The 18,397-nt window shown below is 41.1% G+C and overlaps 1 protein-coding gene across 1 annotated transcript in view; it reads right to left on the bottom strand.

Moving 5' to 3' along the window:
* The window catches only part of TRPM3 (transient receptor potential cation channel subfamily M member 3), a 335,637-nt gene that overhangs the window by 48,935 nt on the left and 268,305 nt on the right, over window positions 1-18,397 (bottom strand). Inside the window, exons 12-16 of the mRNA XM_035100060.3 lie at window positions 17,912-17,962; window positions 9,836-9,871; window positions 9,518-9,658; window positions 7,964-7,993; window positions 5,784-6,073 (exon numbers count right to left, since the gene is read on the bottom strand). Coding sequence (XP_034955951.3) covers window positions 5,784-6,073; window positions 7,964-7,993; window positions 9,518-9,658; window positions 9,836-9,871; window positions 17,912-17,962 — 548 coding nt within the window. The remainder of the gene's footprint in view (window positions 1-5,783; window positions 6,074-7,963; window positions 7,994-9,517; window positions 9,659-9,835; window positions 9,872-17,911; window positions 17,963-18,397) is intronic.

Here is an 18,397-nt window from a genome sequence, read left to right as displayed (position 1 = left end):
AACCTGTTTTTATTGAGCATTCATTGTAATTTGTTTGCAGGGAGATTAGATGGCATTGATTGTTTAATAGATCTCCAAAATGGTGGCGCGTGCAGATGCAGCGGCTGGTTGCTCCTTAACTCATAATTTGGCTTTTTTGTCCTGCCAAAATAGACTTGTTTATAGTCGGTCTTGGTCCTCGGGCAAACCACTGGTGCCTCTTAGATTATGTTATTGTCCGTGCTAAAGATCGCCATGATGTGCTCCTTACCAGAGCTATGACGAGTGCTGATGACTGCTGGACAGATCACCGACTAATGCGCTCCACGATGGCTATCAAGATTATACCTCAATGGAAGGATGACCACTCAAGCCCTTCAAGATCCCATTAAGCGGGATTGCTTCCAAACGACTCTTAAGGACCATCTGCTTTCAGAATTCCCTGATAATATCAAGGAAACTGGACCAAGCTAAAAACATCCATTATTGCAGCCTGTGAACAAACTATTGGATACCAAACCAAGAAACACCAGGACTAGTTTGATGAGAATGACAGTGAGATTGAATGCATGATTGACAAGAAAAGGAAGGCCTTTCAGATCTGGCAAAGAGATAGAAACTGTGCCACTAAGGAAAAACCTCTGCCAACACTAAGGCTGAGGTTCAAAGAAGAACCAGAGAACTAAAAAACACCTGGTGGATAAAAAAAAAAAAGCTCAAGAGATCCAGCACTTAGCCGACACTCATGATGCACAGAGACCATCTATGGGCCAATAAATCATGCCATATGCCCCCTACGCTCAGCAGACGGTATCACACTTCTAAAAGATAAAAAAAGCTATTGCACTGCGCTGGAAAGAACATTACCAACATCTCCTTAACCGCAACTCCCCCATAGCTGCTGAGGTCCTCTCACAAATTCCACAAAAACAAGTTAGAGATGAGCTTGCAGTATGGGAGAGTTGTCTACAGCTATTAACCAAATGAAAAACAAGAAAGCCAGAGGACCTGTTGGGATACCTGCCAAAATATTCAAAGTGGGCGGAATTGAACTTACACAACAACTTCACAAGCTCATTGAAAAAATCTGGGAAAGAGAAGAAATCCCAGCAGACTTTAGGGATGCCAAAATTATCAATCTCTTTAAAAAAAGGTGACAGAACTGATTGTGGAAGCTATCGAGGCATCTCTCTATTAGCTGCGGCCGACAAAATTCTTGCAAGGATCTTAGCAAACCGTCTGGTAAAAATATCCGAGGTGACCCTTCCTGAATCCCAAATGTAGATAGCAAAACCAACCCCTGTATATGGTGTTTATTGACCTGACTAAGGCTTTCGACACTGTAAATTGTAATGCCCTGTGGACTGTCCTGAAAATTGGCTGCCCAGATAAATTTGTAAACATCATTCAGCTCCTCCATGATAATATGACAGCAACAATCGCAGATAACAATGGCTCTCAAAGTGAACCATTCACAGTGGGATCAGGTGTTAAACAGGGTTGTGTTATTGCCCCAACTCTATTCATTATTTTCAATGCCATGATTCTACACTTTGTCGATGGGAAACTCCCCACCGGAGTAGAAATCATACTGAACAGATGGAAAGCTCTTCAATCTGAGCAGGCTGAAAGCAAAAAGTAAGGTTACCGTAACTTCCATCATAGAGCTTCAGTATGCTGATGACAACATAGTGTGTGCACGCTCAGAGGATGACTTCCAAACCATTCTAAATATATTTGCAGAAGCTTATGAAAAGCAAAGTGCTGCACCAACAAGTACAAATAACCCCTCTGCAGCGCCACAAATCCAACTCAGTGGTGTAATGTTGGAAAATGTTGATCACGTCTCCTACCTAGGAGACCACAAGGGCCAACATTGATGCCGAAATCCAGCATCGCCTGAGCTCTGCAAGTGCGGCTTTCTCCCAATTGAAGTGCAGAGTGTTTGAGGACCGGGACATTCACAGGGAAACCAAAATGCTTGTTTACAATGCTATTGTACTACCAACCTTACTACCGGTATATGCTTGTGAAACATGGACCACTTATAAACACCATCTCCAACTTCTCGAAAGATTCCATCAACGGTGTCTCCAGAAAATTTTACACATCACTTGGGAAGACAGGCGAACTAATATCAGTGTACTTGAAGAAGCAAAGATCACCAGTATTGAAGCAATGATTCTTCAACATCAACTTCGTTGGACTGGTCATGTTGTGCGGATGCCTGATGATCGTCTTCCAAAGCAACTACTCTATTCTGAACTTAAAAATGGAAAGTGTAATGCTGATGGTCAACAAAAGAGGTTTAAACGCTGTCTCAAGGCAAATCTTAAAAAATGTAGTATAAACACTGACAACTGGGAAACACTGGCCTGCGAGCTCTCCAGTTGAAGAACAGCTTTTACGAAAGGTGTCATGGGCTTTCAACAAACTCGATCTCAGGATGCAAGGGAGAAATGTGCTAGGAAGAAGGAACTCTTGGCAAATCCACACCGTGATCAACTCCTGCCCAGAAACCAATGTCCCCACTGTGGAAGGACGTGTGGATCCAGAATTGGCCTCCACAGTCACTTACAGACCCATTGTTAAAACCGTGTTTATGGAAGACAATCTTACTCGGCTACGAGTGATCGCCAAAGAAGAAGAAGTTTATAGTCGACAGGATCTATTTGTCTACGAAGCGAGTGCTGCAAAAATTGTGTCTCCGCATCTGCAAGGAAGATTTTTTGACTTCAAAGAGCCAGGGAGGAAAGAGGCACAGAGAGACTGTAAAGACTGGACTTTGAAGTCATCTTATTTTTACTTGTCATTTCGTATTGTGTTGTTTAATTAATGTTTTGTAGTTATTTTAAATTTATGTGGAGTGCCTTACTCTGAGTGGATGTAATTTCGTTGTTCCCGCAGGGGGGCAATGACAATAAAGATTATATTATTATCTTACCTTATTATCTTATTAATAAGCATTCACTCTCATTTGTTAGTGGGCAGGCTAGAGGTCTGTTGTTTCAAACTTTCCACTACATTTTCTCTATTGCAAAAAGTTGGATCTTTTGGGTAAGCACGCACAAGAGCTCCAAATCAGCTTTAATTGCACAGCCTGAATTTGCTGCTTGTAATTTAATCCCACTAGAATATACTGACAATCTGGAAGCACTGTTGGGATTTATGCAGTATTTGGTCATAAAAGGGGACTGGATACCAATGAACTGACTGAGGATTTCATGGTACTAGATGAAGGTGATGATAGTTGTTCCTTGTCTGGACAGGGCTTGTTACTTCTGTGCATATCTATGTAGAATCATAGAATCATAGAGTTGGAAGAGACCACAAGGGCCATCCAGTCCAACCCCCTGCCAAGCAGGAAACACCATCAAAGCATTCTTGACATATGGCTGTCAAGCCTCTGCTTAAAGACCTCCAAAGAAGGAGACTCCACCACACTCCTTGGTAGCAAATTCCACTGTCGAACAGCTCTTACTGTCAGGAAGTTCTTCCTAATGTTTAGGTGGAATCTTCTTTCTTGTAGTTTGAATCCATTGCTCCCTTTTCCGCTTCTCTGGAGCAGCAGAAAACAACCTTTCACCCTCCTCTATACGACATCCTTTCATATATTTGAACATGGCTATCATATCACCCCTTAACCTTCTCTTCTACAGGCTAAACATACCCAGCTCCCTAAGCCTTTCCTCATAAGGCATCGTTTCCAGGCCTTTGGCCATTTTAGTTGCCCTCCTCTGGACACGTTCCACCTTGTCAATATCCTTCTTGAACTCTGGTGCCCAGAACTGGACACAGTACTCCAGGTGAGGTCTGACCAGAGCAGAATACAGTGGTACTATTACTTCCCTTGATCTAGACGCTATACTCCTATTGATGCAGCCCAGAATTGCATTGGCTTTTTTAGCTGCTGCATCACACTGCTGACTCATGTCAAGTTTGAGGAATGCTCATCATAGGCAACATTCAGCATGTCCTGCCTTGTCTGGGCTGGTTCACAGCCAATTCTGAAATCCCATGGCGTTAGAGAGCTTAGCCAGGAGATTCACAACAATATATTGTGTGAAGACTGCATCTGCATCTTAAGACCATTAACAGCTGCCATTTGCATCTTAAGAACCTTAGACTACCATAATCTGTGCTATTCAGAGCAGCCATTTGATGGCACAATATGCATGAACCTAGGGCTGGGTCACCACAGCTGCATGATACCAGGGATTCAGCATCTGCACCAGATTTCTATTACTTTCCCAGTAAAATCAAAGTGCTCTTTTTGACCATAAAAGGCTGTTATGGATACCTGAAATATTACCACCCCACATAAATCAATCCAGAGGGATTTATTTACTGTATTATCTACACATGACATTCCAACAGCAAAGGTCTTCTGAAATAAATACTGTACCTGGGTACTTCTGGAAGTGTTATGTTATATTATGGATTATTTATATACAACTTCTTGGCCCAACGACCCCCCAAAGCAGTAAACAGCACATTAATACCATATTTTCCGCTCCATAAGATGCACTTTTTTCCTCCTAAAAAGAGGAAATGTCTGTGCGTCTTATGGAGCAAAAGATGCGTGGTCCCTGGAGCCAAATTGTCCAGGGGCAAAAAGCAGATAGTGCTTTTTTTTTTTTAGAAAGAGCTAAAGGGAAAGAGGGTGTTGAAAGGAAGCTGCTCATCAGCTGGTTGCAAGAGATTGGGGGGAGCTAGCCTAGCTCCCTTCCTGGCCCCACCCCCTTGCCCAGGCCTCCATTATTGAGTGTTCTGCAGAAGGAGGCTGCTTGTTTCCCCAGCGACATGTGACTGCCTGATTAGATTATCTGTCTGGAAACTGTAGAAATGGCTCCCTTTCCTTTCCTAAAGAAGCTGCAGAACTGTGAGTTGAACCCCATTAAAACAAGATTTTTTCCCTTTGCAACGTAAGCTCAACAACTTTGAGCTGATCCTCAAAAATGGAGCTTTCCCCCTTTGCAAAAAAGCTGCACAACTGTGAGCTGATAGAAAGGTACAATAAAAGTACAGTGACAGGCCCAAATATGATAATGCTTGACTAACTCAGGATTGGCTTACATTAACCTTCAGCTCTATAGCCACTATCCTCTCTTGCTACATCAGGGCATGCTGAGTTCACCTGCCCACTTGCTGGTCCTCCTTGCCCAACTACAGGACCCTGACAATCCCGTTCCCCAGTAAGAGCCACAGGATATCTGTTGCTGATGCTGATGATAAGAACAGTCTGCAATACCCCCCCCCCCAACCACACTGGATATGCCTTTGTGAGCTGCATGCAGACACAGCTCCCCAGAATCCTAGCTCTCATTTGGAAGCTCATATTCCCTGCTCCTGCTCCCATGCAAGAGCAAACCTACTTACTGTACAACTAGTCACTGAAGGGGTGACTGGAACTTGCCGCCAGAGAAGGAGGCTTGCTCCCTGAACACCAGCAACAGATGTGACAAAGTTCTTCCTCTTCATTTGTGGAGCTACCGGTATGTCTGACTCTTGGAACAAGCTCCTGTTTTACAGGAGCAGCAGAAAAGCTGGGGAGGTTAAGGTTGTTTTCTACCTCCAAGCCAGCAATATTTCTGCTCCTGCTCTTTGCTTGCCTTCTGAGAATGGTGGCCTCCAAATAAATAGGTTTCTCCCAGGAAACCTACTATACACAAGTGCGGGAAGGCATCTTGTTTGGTCTAGCTATCATCAGATCAGTGTTAAAGAGAAGTGGGGGGGGGTCATTGTAACAGGTTTCAGGTAGTATCAGTAGAAACAAATCAAGATGAAGTTATTAATTATTCAACCTGGAGTTATGATTTAACTCCTGAGATATGTCATCCACCATATCATTCTCGGATGCTTCGTGGGCCATGGCTTTGCAGAGTTTACAGGCCACTAAAGCCTTAGCCATGGCTTCCTCTCCATGTTGCCAGAAAAAGAGGGCCATCTTCTGACGCTTCATTAGCACAGCCCACACCATCAACTCATGAAAGGGGAAAGGGAAATGGTTAATCTCAGGATCATCAAGATCAATGTCCACTTCTTCCTCTCGCTTCTTGGTTGTTTTTCTTCCCCTCCGCAGTGGGACATCATCCTGTTAAACATGGAGAAAACGCCATCAGACCAAAGCAGTTTCAACCATGTAAAGTTTGTTAGGAGGCATTAAACTAGTTCCCTTACTATAGTCATAAGTTTTTGCTCTCTTTAGTTTATCTGACTCTAGATACTGTACTTTCCTACATAGGGCAAACCACCCACACTTTCTCACAATAATAATACATGCTGCCTTGGGCCCTCCATCGCAAAACAGATGTAAATAACCCAGCCTTTAATATCTCTGAACAAAAATTAAGAATGATGCCCATAAAACAATAATTCTACTACTTCAAGAAATACTTGCTGACATAGCATTGCTAACATCTCTCCAGTCCCTGCATTAAAAAAAATAAATCCTTGTTGAATGCCTTGCTTGCCAACTTAAGCCAACATAGATATTGCAAACTATATTATGTGCTTTATGAAAAATCTTGCTTTAGAATTAGGTGAATGTGGATTACATTCATCCTGTTAAAATTAGAAAGCAATCTCATACTGTTGTGGGAAAGACTGATTCCCATGCTATCCTTGTGTACATTCACAGAGCTGATTTTTTTGCTGCTGAGCTTTTTCTAGCAGTGCCCAGCTGTTGTTGCTTCCCATATGTGGGTGGAAGAGCAGACTACACCTCGGCTCCCCGAAACAGCACAGGAGGGGAGTTTGGGCAAGTCTGGTCTTGTACTGTTACTTTGGTCATTTCTAGTAGCAGATCCCAGCATATTAATGGTAGTAGAATCTCCCCAATGTCACCTGCACCAATCTGTAATTAAGAATTAGCCTTAATTCACCTTTCTTTATTAATAGCCTTATAAAAACTCATTAATTTAGAGCCAAACAAGAAATTAGCTACAGTACCTATCTGTGCCTTTAAGTGCAGAATTCATTTGTTTTTAACACAACACAACCAGGAAGAGGGCCTTCTCACTGGTGGCACCCTATCAGATGTCAAGGAAATAAACAACTATCTGACTTTTAGAAGAGATATGAAGGCAGCCCAGGTTAGGGACGTTTTTAATGTTTGGCGTTTTATTCTCTTTTAATATTCTGTTGGGAGCTGCCCAGAGTGGGGGCACCAGATGCAGCGATGGGGGGGGGGCAGCACAAGGCTCCCAGCCCCCCCCCCACGACCTCAGTTGCACCAGGACAGGGAGCGGCCCAGCGGCAGGCCAGCGAGGCTTGGAGGAAGTCCAGCGAATAGCACATTGGAGCTGCCCCCTGACCGAGCCCCCACCAGCCTCCTCCACCGCTGCAGCCACCCTGGCTGTCATAAATGAGGAGAGCTAGAAAGGGATGGGGAGAGCCAGGCAGGTTGCAGTTCAAACCCGGCCCCAACCCGACCTCTTTGGGACCCACCAAAACATTTACTATTATTTTTAATTTTATTTTTAAAAAGTATATTCCCCCCTTGATTTTTTTTCCTTTTTGGGGGGTCCTTTTATTCTGATTTTATCTAGATTTTATTCTTATTATTTTGGTTCCTTTTCCTTAATTTTTCAAAAAATAAAAATAAAAAATATTTTAAATACATTTTTCTTTCTTCTTTTTTCCTTTCTTTCCCTCTCAGATTTCTTACCTCCATTTTTTCTAACTCTTAAGAACCAAAATGGTGGCGCCCAGAAGGGAGCCTTGAACCAACATAGGCCATTTCCTGGGATCACCACCTCAGCCCTGACTTCATTCATTTTTTTTAATTACTCATTTTTAAAATTCAATAGGAAAAACAAAGAAAGAAAATAGAATAAAAGAAAAACCTGATTCCTTTATTTTTCTATTTCTAATTTTGTTTATTTTTCAGGGCGGAGTCCTCCCTCCCCCTGCCCTCCCATTACTATCATCATATTTCCTTAAAAAAACAAAAACAAAACAAAATGAATTAAATGACACTTACTTCCATTCCCAGCAGTTTCATGGCTTTGGGCTGTAGGCAGAAGAAATGGACAATGTTTCAAATATATTTGTGTGTGTGTGTGTGCAGCAATCCTATACACACATACCTGAGAGTAAGTCCTACTTAATCCAACAGGGCTTACTTCTGAGTAGACAGGAATAGGATTGCACTGCAAAGCACAGAGACTGCAGAACCACTGCGCCCCCCCTCCACCTCACCAATCAATCAAAAGCCCCTAGATCTAGATGTTGTAGTTTATGTTGAACTGCACTGAGAGCATAGTCAATTCTCCTGCTTCATGGGGTCCATAGGAGAGTCTCTCCTCCCCTGTGTCCATATTTATTTTATTTTCATAAAAACTTTAACCAAGAGAAGGCTAAATAAAGAATATCATTTCTGTTAACTACAGAAGCATAGAACATTTGCCACTCGGGCATGTTTGGGAATTTGCTTTTGATTACTTGACTTTACTGGAACCGATTTGAATAAAGATAATCTATTTTACATGTCCTGAGTGCTCCCTGGAAGGACAGATCGTGAAGCTGAGGCTCCAATACTTTGGCCACCTCATGAGAAGAGAAGAATCCTTGGAAAAGACCCTGATGTTGGGAAAGATGGAGGGCACTAGGAGAAGGGGACGACAGAGGATAAGATGGTTGGACAGTGTTCTCGAAGCTACGAACATGAGTTTGACCAAACTGCGGGAGGCAGTGCAAGACAGGAGTGCCTGGCGTGCTATGGTCCATGGGGTCACGAAGAGTCGGACACGACTAAACGACTAAACAGCAACAACAAAAAATTTACATGTGCAGTAAATCAGTGGGATCTTTCTCAGAATATGGCCTCCTACACAAGGATCTGATGACCTCTCCAATGCATGCAAAGAACTCACTATTTCTAAAATGCTGAACACGCCCCCCCCCATTAGCTGCTCTGAGCATCTTCTTTTGGAAAGTGGAAGTGAATGACAAATATTTGTGCAAATAGGATAAATTTTCGGGGTAAAGAATGGCAAATGAAGAAATCACCCTTAACTCTGATGCCCGCTGCTGGCTGGGCTGCCCCTGGAAGCTTTGAAAGCAGTTTGGAAAACGATGTGTGTCCTGGGGAAGTGGCTCTCAGCAACTCAGGACTTGGCTTCCTGTATGCAAGTCAGGCACTAATGTGGCCCTCCAAGGCTGCTAGCGAGGGGTGTGGCAGACGATGGCGAATGTCTCTCCCCAGGCCATACAACTTCCTGTGTCACAACCCTTCCCAGCTGTACTTTGTATCCCTTGAATGCCCGGAAGGAGGACAGAGATGTGCGAGGGCGCAGAAACAGGCTTACTGTACAAAGGTGACATTCATTTTCCTTGCCCTGCTGCCCACTTTTGCTTCTGGCCCCTTCTGCCCTGGAAGGTTGCTCTGGAGGAGAATGTGGCCCTTTGGCTGAATAAGCCTCCCCACCGCTGCCCCTCCCCCACTTTCCTTTCAGCATGCATGTGCAACTCACCGCTCATTGCAACCCCTTAGGAAAGAAACAAGCACAAAACCCCCGATGATAACAGTCCTTACTCTCTTGGGGCCAAATAAGTTGTGATAGAGGGTTCGGAAGCGTTTTCGAGTATAATTGCAGCGGTAAGCTCCTCCCATGAGATACTCAATCACCAGGCCAATGTCAATCAGACTGATCCTGTAATCTGGAGGAAGATTTCCCTATTTTTTCCATTGGAATAAAAACACACACAACACAAAGGGGAAGGGGGGGAGAGGTAAAGTTGATTATTATGTTTACCACACAGATTTCTCTGTAACTATGAGAGGGTTTTTTTTAATGAAATAAAATGTTAAGAAAACGTAATAATGTATTATTATGCTGGTTAATTAATTCACCTTAAAATTGATCCAACCGAAACCTGGATATTCACGCTTGGAAAGAAGACATAAATTAAATAAGAAGTTGCATTAAAACGTAGCAATAACAGAAGATAATAAGTTTCAGAACAAAGGATTCAGGCTCTTCTGAGAAGGAAAACGGAAACACTGCAGAACAACAACAAAAAAAAGCATGAGGGCAAAGCATTTACTAGAGGACTCTGCCTGCAACTTGCTGGACTCTAGCTATGGCCTGTTCATCGCCTACTGAATGTGTGTGTACTTTGGCAACCGCCTTGGGACAGTGTGTGTGTCAGGCTCTGTCCAATTGTTTTCTGTAGACTTCATCATGGAACCAGAAGAATGCTGTAGCACACATTCCCACTCAACCCTTTAAACTTTAAACACACACTTCTAACTCTTTTCCCACATACATTCCCGAATGCTCAATTACCTCCAATTGTTCCTTAAATATAACCTCCACCTTTATTTTCTGGGGAAAGTTGCTTTCATTCACATTACTAGCAAACAAGAGGAATAATGTTTGTGCTTTTCAAAAGGTGCCAACTGTATACAGGATTTTAAAATAGCATACTTTTCAGTTGAACTTTGGATTATTCTTCTTGCCTCTTTAAGCATATGCCCCTGAAGGCGCAGTCTGAAAACTAGCAGGCACCGGATGGGCCTGGATCTCTTTTGTTGTTGTCATTTGATTTTTCAGAAACAATCACTTATGCCAGTAATTTCTTCCCAAATATGATTCTCATGTGAGAGTTTTCAATATCCTCCACTTTAAGTAATAATTGCTTTAAATCTTGTCCAAAAATGGGTTAGCCTGCAATATTTTACTCTATTGGCCAACAATGAATTTACATCTGAGATATTGCTTCACTGACTCTGAACTCTCCTAATATCAAACTGTTAATGTTTCTATTTTATCATTCCAATGCAAAGTTTAAAACTATGTAAATGAATGTTTGTGTCCCCTGAAGTATTTGTCTTTTTCAGTAAATAATTTGACAGTGTTGCAGTATCAATGCAGAGAGCTGCCCGTGTTTCATAAAATGCCACTGCCACTTTGGGACTATTTTCTTCACTCAGGCATTCCAGTGCATGTCTAGAATTTCCATGATGAAGTAAGGCAATTCCCAGTTCTCAATGCGTATTTGGTATCTGGTGTAGATACCAGAAGTTTCTTGCAAGCATGAAGAGAGTGCACATGTGTGAAATCTAGCAGGCGCCTCCAATTCAGATATGTACTAGGCAAAGCTGACCAGCTCCTAGTATTGGGCCTAAGCTCTAGATTCCAACTATCATAAAGGACTATTCAGCAAATTTTACTTCTGTGTCTTCATAGCTGTTTACCCCATGGCTACTGTAATCAGCTACCCACAGACTGATACAAAATGTTAAGTGAACATCAGTCCTCAGCCTAACTTCTTTTCAGACTAGAGGGCATCCAAGGCTTGATCAACCAAATGCTCTTCTGGCATTTGACATATGATATTGAGATCTTGTCAGGCATGTGTAGATTTGATCATGTTTGGACTGCGATTGCAAGGAGGATTGTTCAGCTTTATTAGTATTTTTCAAACAAACAAACAAACAAATGAGCACACTAAAAAAGCATTTTACAATACTGTTTTATTTAGTTGGTCTTTCTTATCTAGAAACAATTTACTCTGGAATAGTTTACATCTTCTAAATAAACCTTTTAGGAGTAAAATTATACAAATCCAGAAACTGTCACCAGCACCACAGACACTAATTCTTTTAATATATGCATAACTCGCATACCTCCAGCATTTCTCTGATGGAAACAGGGGCATTCTATCTACATCAGGAAGTTTCTCCCACATTTGATTTCCTGCACACATAGACACCAGGCCCTTCGAGACAATTACAACCTCTCCGCCTCACAGTAAAGAAAATAGGTGCGAGGGAAGGGATTGTGTACAGCACCTTCCACAGATAAATGGAATGAAATAAAAATTTAGCTTAAGGTGCCTTGAGTCCCTGTCAGGGGAAAAGGTGGGATACAACAACAACAACAACAACAACAACAACAACAACAACAACAACAACAACTGTGAGAATGATCAGGAACATACCAGAGCAAATCCTATTGAACTTAGAGATTCAGGTGGATAGCCATGTTAATCTGTCACAGTCATAATAAATAAGAAGCTGAAAGATGAAAAAAATCTGTTTTAATAAGCCCAGTGGCACCTTAAAGATCAACTAAATCTAAGCTTTCAAGGCATGAGCTTTCGTGTGTAATACACACTTACTTGTCAGATCCTCTGAAGCAGAGACTGTAAAGGCAGCTGGTTCCACAGAGAAAGGCAAGGGATTTTGAAAGGGATAGATGACCAAAATTAGCTTTAGTATGTATAGTGGGACATGAATCCAATATCTTTATTCAGACCAGGTCTCTCCATAGTTTTTAGTTTGGTAATGAGTTGTAATTCAGCAACTTCTCTTTCAAGTGTATTTCTAAAATTCTTTTGCAATAAGACAGCCACTCTATTTCCCATTATACATACTAAAGCTAATTTTGGTCATCTGTTCTATCCCTTTAAAAGATCTCTTACCTGTGGAAGCAACTATTTAGGTTGAAGCGGCCTCTGCTTCAGAGTTTCTCCCTTATATTTATTTGATTTTTAAGGTGCCACTAGAACTATTAAAAAAGATTTTTTCATCTTTCAGCTTCTTATTTATTCTGACTATTGAACTTAGTGGGACTTAGTTCTGAGTAAAACTGATTAGGATTGCAGTGTAAGGCTGTCCAGTCTTTACAATGTTACTTGGGAGTAAGCGCCATTGAATATCGTGGGACTTACTTCTGAGTAGACATGTAAAGCCTTGCAGTGTAAATTTCCATTTACAATAAAGGAATAAACACTCCATGTGTTTCCTAAGAAATGACCGGCTGCTGAAGCATTGCAATTAAAGAATTTAAAGTGGATTGGGGACTTTCCCCTTCAAAATTATTGCAAGGGCTTTGTATGCCAGCTTCACTTTTTCCTCATCTGGTGCAGGGATTTTATTTTCAGGATAAACAGGACTCTGTTTTTGCACCCACACACACAAACACCACTTTTAATTGTTCTCTGAGACATGGAGGTGATCAAATCAGAAACTGGGACGGCTTCTATAATTCTGGGATTGTCACTTGGAGGGTATGAACTCATAGACATAAGAGTGTTGGCAGCAAGCATCACCTTCCAAACTGTGTAAATGAAAAAACTACGAAACTGGAAATGTTTATTATATGAACATTAGAGGGCACTATTTACCCACCATACTCCCAACTCTCCCCTTTTGTTCCATTGAGTGATCATTAAAACATCAGTGTGGCAGGTATAGTCATTTTAGATCAAATCCTTTCCCAGCTTAATAAGTAGAGGCTACTGATATTCCCATATGAGAGAGATTGCCTTTATTAAGGAAGCTGAGGGGGTCTAAAGGGTAAACAGCTCTTCTTTCCCACAAACTAATTGAAACATCACCCAGCATTCAAGAGATCCCGCTGGAATCCAAAGCCTGTCTGGGATCACTCACTCATGAAGCTTAGTGGGTTTTGTTTAAGTATCAAACATTGGCACAGGTAGTCTTTCCTTGTCCTCCCCACACAGCAATATCCTCTGAAGTATCTTTTCCATTTACCATAGGTATCTGAATGCTGTGCCTTCTCAGGATGGTGTTGTGAAGCTGTGCAATAAGTCAAAAGTAATGCAAAAGGGCAACATGCTACCCAAGAATTACACTGGTTTGATGAGGAGACAGCCTGCTTGCAGAGCCCTGGCTTCCTTGCTCTCCCTTTCCTTACTACAGTGTGATAAGGAGGTTCACAGAAACCCTAAACCATCCTTAAGCTTTTTGAAGCTTGTATACTGCCTTGGGTAAAGGTAAAGGGACCCCTGACCGTTAGGTCCAGTCGTGACCGACTCTGGGGTTGCGCGCTCATCTCACTTTATTGGCCAAGGGAGCCGGCATACAGCTTCCAGGTCATGTGGCCAGCATGACAAAGCCGCTTCTGGCGAACCAGAGCAGCGCGCGGAAATGCCGTTTACCTTCTTGCCGGAGCGGTACCTATTTATCTACTTTGACGTGCTTTTGAACTGCTAGGTTGGCAGGAGCTGGGACTGAGTACCGGGAGTGTCATGTGACAAAGAGGCATGAGAGCAGGAACAGCAAAGCAGGCTAGAATCCCAACTGTCATAACTTTAACTGTCAACTGTCATTCTAGGCTTAACTGCCGTTCCAGGCTGTGTGACTTAACTGAACAGTCATGATTATCTTTGTCTCAGAGTGTGTGCCAGTATAGAGCTGAGTCCGTGTTCTGTAACTGTTTACTATTTTATGAAGAACTTTATTTTAAACTTAATAAAGCTTTTATTATTTCAATGAAGTACTCTGCTTAAATAATTACCACTGCGGGGAGAGGAGACGGCGGAAGAAGATTGGAAGAAATTTAAGATTTATTTGGAGAAGAAATATAAGATTAAAAATGGACAATAAGGGAAGTGGAAGAATAAAGAGGCTGAAGAAGCAATTAGATATAGTAAGGGGGAAGTAAGATTAAATGTAAAATAATTATTATGATTTCTAGATTCAAATAATATCTTGAAATATTAGAAATTTGTGGTTATAATGGATCAAGAATAATACGTATAATGTGTATCTTAGAAGAAGAATTGATTTATGAAGTAGAGAGTGCTATGTTAGTTATAAATAGAAGCGTGGAAGGGGGGAAAGGAGGAAGTCGCCAGAAGAAGAAATTGCATTGATTATATTGTTAAAGAAAGGTTTTTTCTTTTTGTATTTTTTCTTTTTGTTCTTTTTTCTTTTATCTACTTTTTCAATATTTTTGGTATGTGTTAAAATCAATAAAAATATATTTTAAATAAATAAATAAATACCACTGCACGTCAGGTTATAGGCCGCAGAGTTTTATGGATGGCGAATTGCTAAAGCTGGAGAATCAGGGTGCTGTCGGTGAGGACCCCAAAGGGCCTGAAAGTCCAGTGGTGAGGCTGCGTACTGAAGAAACAGTCCTGGCGCAGCAAAGAGCAGAAGCCATGTCAGCTCAGCAATCTGCACAGTTTATTAATCTTGGCTACACTCCCCAGATTTGGACTCTGCCAAACAATATTGGGATTGTTTATGTTAGATACACCTGCCTGACAGTTCTGGCACAATAACTGGACTAACTAGGAGACTGTACAGAACTGTGCTAGCTGAAGGTGGGTGTTTAACCACACATCTCCAGACTTTGTGCATGTTATTCCTTCAGTTGCAAAGGAGAGGTAAAAGATTTTCAGACCTGGATCAAGTCTATATCCTGCTATCCAGTCTTCCACCATGTTTTAATATTGTGATAGCCTCTCTTGAAAGCATGAGGCAAGAAGACTTATCAATGGCGTATGTAACAACCTGTCTACAGGAGGAATCTGAAAAACGCATGGAAAAGCTGGGCGAGAAGGCCGACCGGGGGAGTTCCAGTCGATCTGTCTACCAGATATAAAATTTATATAAAGTATATAAATGTTAGTTTGTTTCATGTTTATATTACTGCTCTCTAGGTCTTTGGGGGAGTGTCATGTGACAAAGAGGCATGAGAGCAGGAACAGCAAAGCAGGCTAGAATCCCAACTGTAACTGTCAACTGTCATTCTAGGCTTAACTGCTGTTCCAGGCTGTGTGACTTAACTGAACAGTCATTATTACCTTTGTCTCAGACTGTGTGCCAGTATAGAGCTGAGTCCATGTTCTGTAACTGTTTACTATTTTATGAAGAACTTTATTTTAAACTTAATAAAGCTTTTATTATTTCAATGAAGTACTCTGCTTAAATAATTACCACTGCACGTCAGGGAGCTCACCCAGTCACAGGGATTCGAACCGCCGACCTTCCAATTGGCAAGCCCTGCCTAGGCTCTGCCACCGGCGTCCCTACTTACTGCCTTACATTTCTCATATTTGGCAATTTAATTTGCAAATACTGCGAAATGCCACCAATATGAACACATTTAAATTACTCATCACTTATTATTTAAACTTAATGTACAGTGAAATCAGGCAGACACAGAGAATTAATGCCTTTGCACCCATAATACTTCAACATGTCACAATTTAAATTTTATACCTTAGATCCTAAAATATTATGGTTTAGCTACCAGACTTTAAAATGCATCAGAATCAGAACACCAACTTCAGAAGAGTCATCTGTCTCAGACATGCCCTGTTCACCACCTGACTGTCAAAATAATATTACTTTCCATTAAAAGGCTATTTTCTAGAATGACATTCCATTTAAATCGATGTCAGGCTCTTTGATAGATTGACTGAGGAGGAGTGAATGTCCCATGCTCATGCATGGGAATGCTGTAAGTCACCCAATATATTGTAACACATTTCTTTCTTACAATTTACATAAAATAAAAAGGGCAACTCCTAAAGTGCTAAGATTTCTTGTTAAAGCTATTTCTGGGATATTGCTCTTGGTCTCTAGTTCACTAATTCCAGTCAGAGTTTACTCTGCTGCTTGAACATTAAAAAACTATGTTTCAGAATAGTTTCCAACCTCTAGCATAATGTATTTCTGAAAGCTCCTTTAGTTTATGAAAACATTTCTGGGAGGAAAAAGGACATACAGAAGTTAGAATTATTTATTGTGAAAATACATAATGTAGCTTCCCTGAAATAGCCTCAGCATCTGACATACCAAAGGGGGCTTGGCATTTTAAAAGGTGTTATTGGAAGGGAACAGAGGATAAAAGTGCTTCCAAAACAAGTAAGCAGCATAAAAATGGCCACACACTTAAGTACAAATACTGTGCTACTTGCTTGCAACTCACAGAAAAAGAACAGAGAAGCAGAAAAGTTTAAATAATTATTTCTGGCTTCCATTCAGTACTAATGTACATCCAAGAGATTTATGCTTGAAAACAACGGAAGTGATGTAAATGATCTTTCAGAATTTTTCAAATGATATTCCAAGGCTCCTTAATTTCAATTACTTCATAAATGACAGTGTATAGGTGATTGCCAGCAGAGCAGAACCCATTCACACCATCTTCAAACATCTCCAGGCATTTTTTTTCAAACTTATGAAACTCTTTTGTTCCCAATTTTTTTTGTTTCTCTGCTTTCTAGGGAATCACTTGACTGTTACTGCTAAAATGCAGCACATTTTGAATCTATATTTCACTCCCTCTCTTGAATCTATATTTCACTCCCTCTCTTGAACCAGGTGTTTAAATGTCCAAAGCTGGATCTTTCATATTTGGTGCCTGCTATAAAGGAGTCTGGCCAGGTGTGTTGGAAAGCATCCAGGTACTAGATACCCCACTAGATACCCCACTACTTTCACAAATTTTGTGCAAAGTCATTGCCCTCCCACTACTGCACACCATCATAGATTCCCATCAATTTATGCCATCTTTAATGAAGAGAAATAGGTGCCAGTTTTCATTTCATTCTTTGTATCATTGACAATACAGAGAAACTTTTATCTACCCAGTTTTTGATACAATGCTCCCTGCTTAATGGTTTTCATAAAGTGGATTTTTTTAACCCACTAGTTGCTCTCTAATCCCTTCTGCCACAAGCTCAAGTACGGATACTGGGTTAAAGACAAAGTTTAATGTTAAAACTGCACTATTCATAATTTTTTTTAATGCAGATGAGAGATTTTATAGCACATAATGAAATTGAAAATGTTGCAGTGATTCAAGATCCTGAACAAAAATTATATACTTTGCAATGTCCAGCACTGGCCTGCAACATGGAAAATCAGCATCCAAAATAGTGGTGGATAAAAATAATAATACAGCTAACAGCATAAATCCACATGGCATGGAAAACACCTGCAATTCCGCTAGCGAAAGCGCTATCTCAAAGCATCTAAAGTCGCTGAAAGAGCAGCCCAGTTAACTGCATTGTACAGACACACACTGCACAACTGAAGACAGAAGACAGGAGAAGGCTCTTACTGAAAGCTCATGCAGAACAGGGGCTGTCTCTAAGGACAAGATCGAAGCAGCCACAGCATTACCTTCAAGCTACTGTCCACCTGTTGGACTCTTACCTTTTTGACATCTCTGACAAGATGATACAAAGTGTTGGATGGTCCATGTCTCTGAAAATGAAGGACAACAGAGGACCAAATAGCTTTAACCCATCAAAAAGAAGTAATTTGAAACAAAATAGAGATGGCACAGATATTTGGTATGGTTTCCTAAACCATCAATAGCATGGCAATTTTTATAGTGAACATCTTTTACAAATATCTAACCCTTGAATGGGCAAATGTACTGGCCAGATGGCACTTCAGGTTTACACTGCAGGTTTTCATCAGAGAGAGGTACAAGTTCATAGGCTTTTATCTGCCATTACATTATACCACCTTTATTCTGGATTAAATACTGTTCTGAACACAAATGTCACGATCAAAATAAAGATTTGTCAAAGGGAGGAGGGATACAGATACCCCGAAGCACTGCATAAAACGACTCTTTTTAGCTACCTATCATCAAACAAAATGAAAAGAAGTAAATGGACCCACATTACTACT

The sequence above is a fragment of the Zootoca vivipara genome, chromosome 10 (genome assembly GCF_965207765.1).
Source record: "Zootoca vivipara chromosome 10, rZooViv2.hap1.1, whole genome shotgun sequence".
NCBI lineage: Eukaryota > Metazoa > Chordata > Lepidosauria > Squamata > Lacertidae > Zootoca > Zootoca vivipara.
The sequence above is the reverse complement of the archived record's forward strand: the minus strand, read 5'-3'. Positions and strand labels throughout refer to the sequence as shown.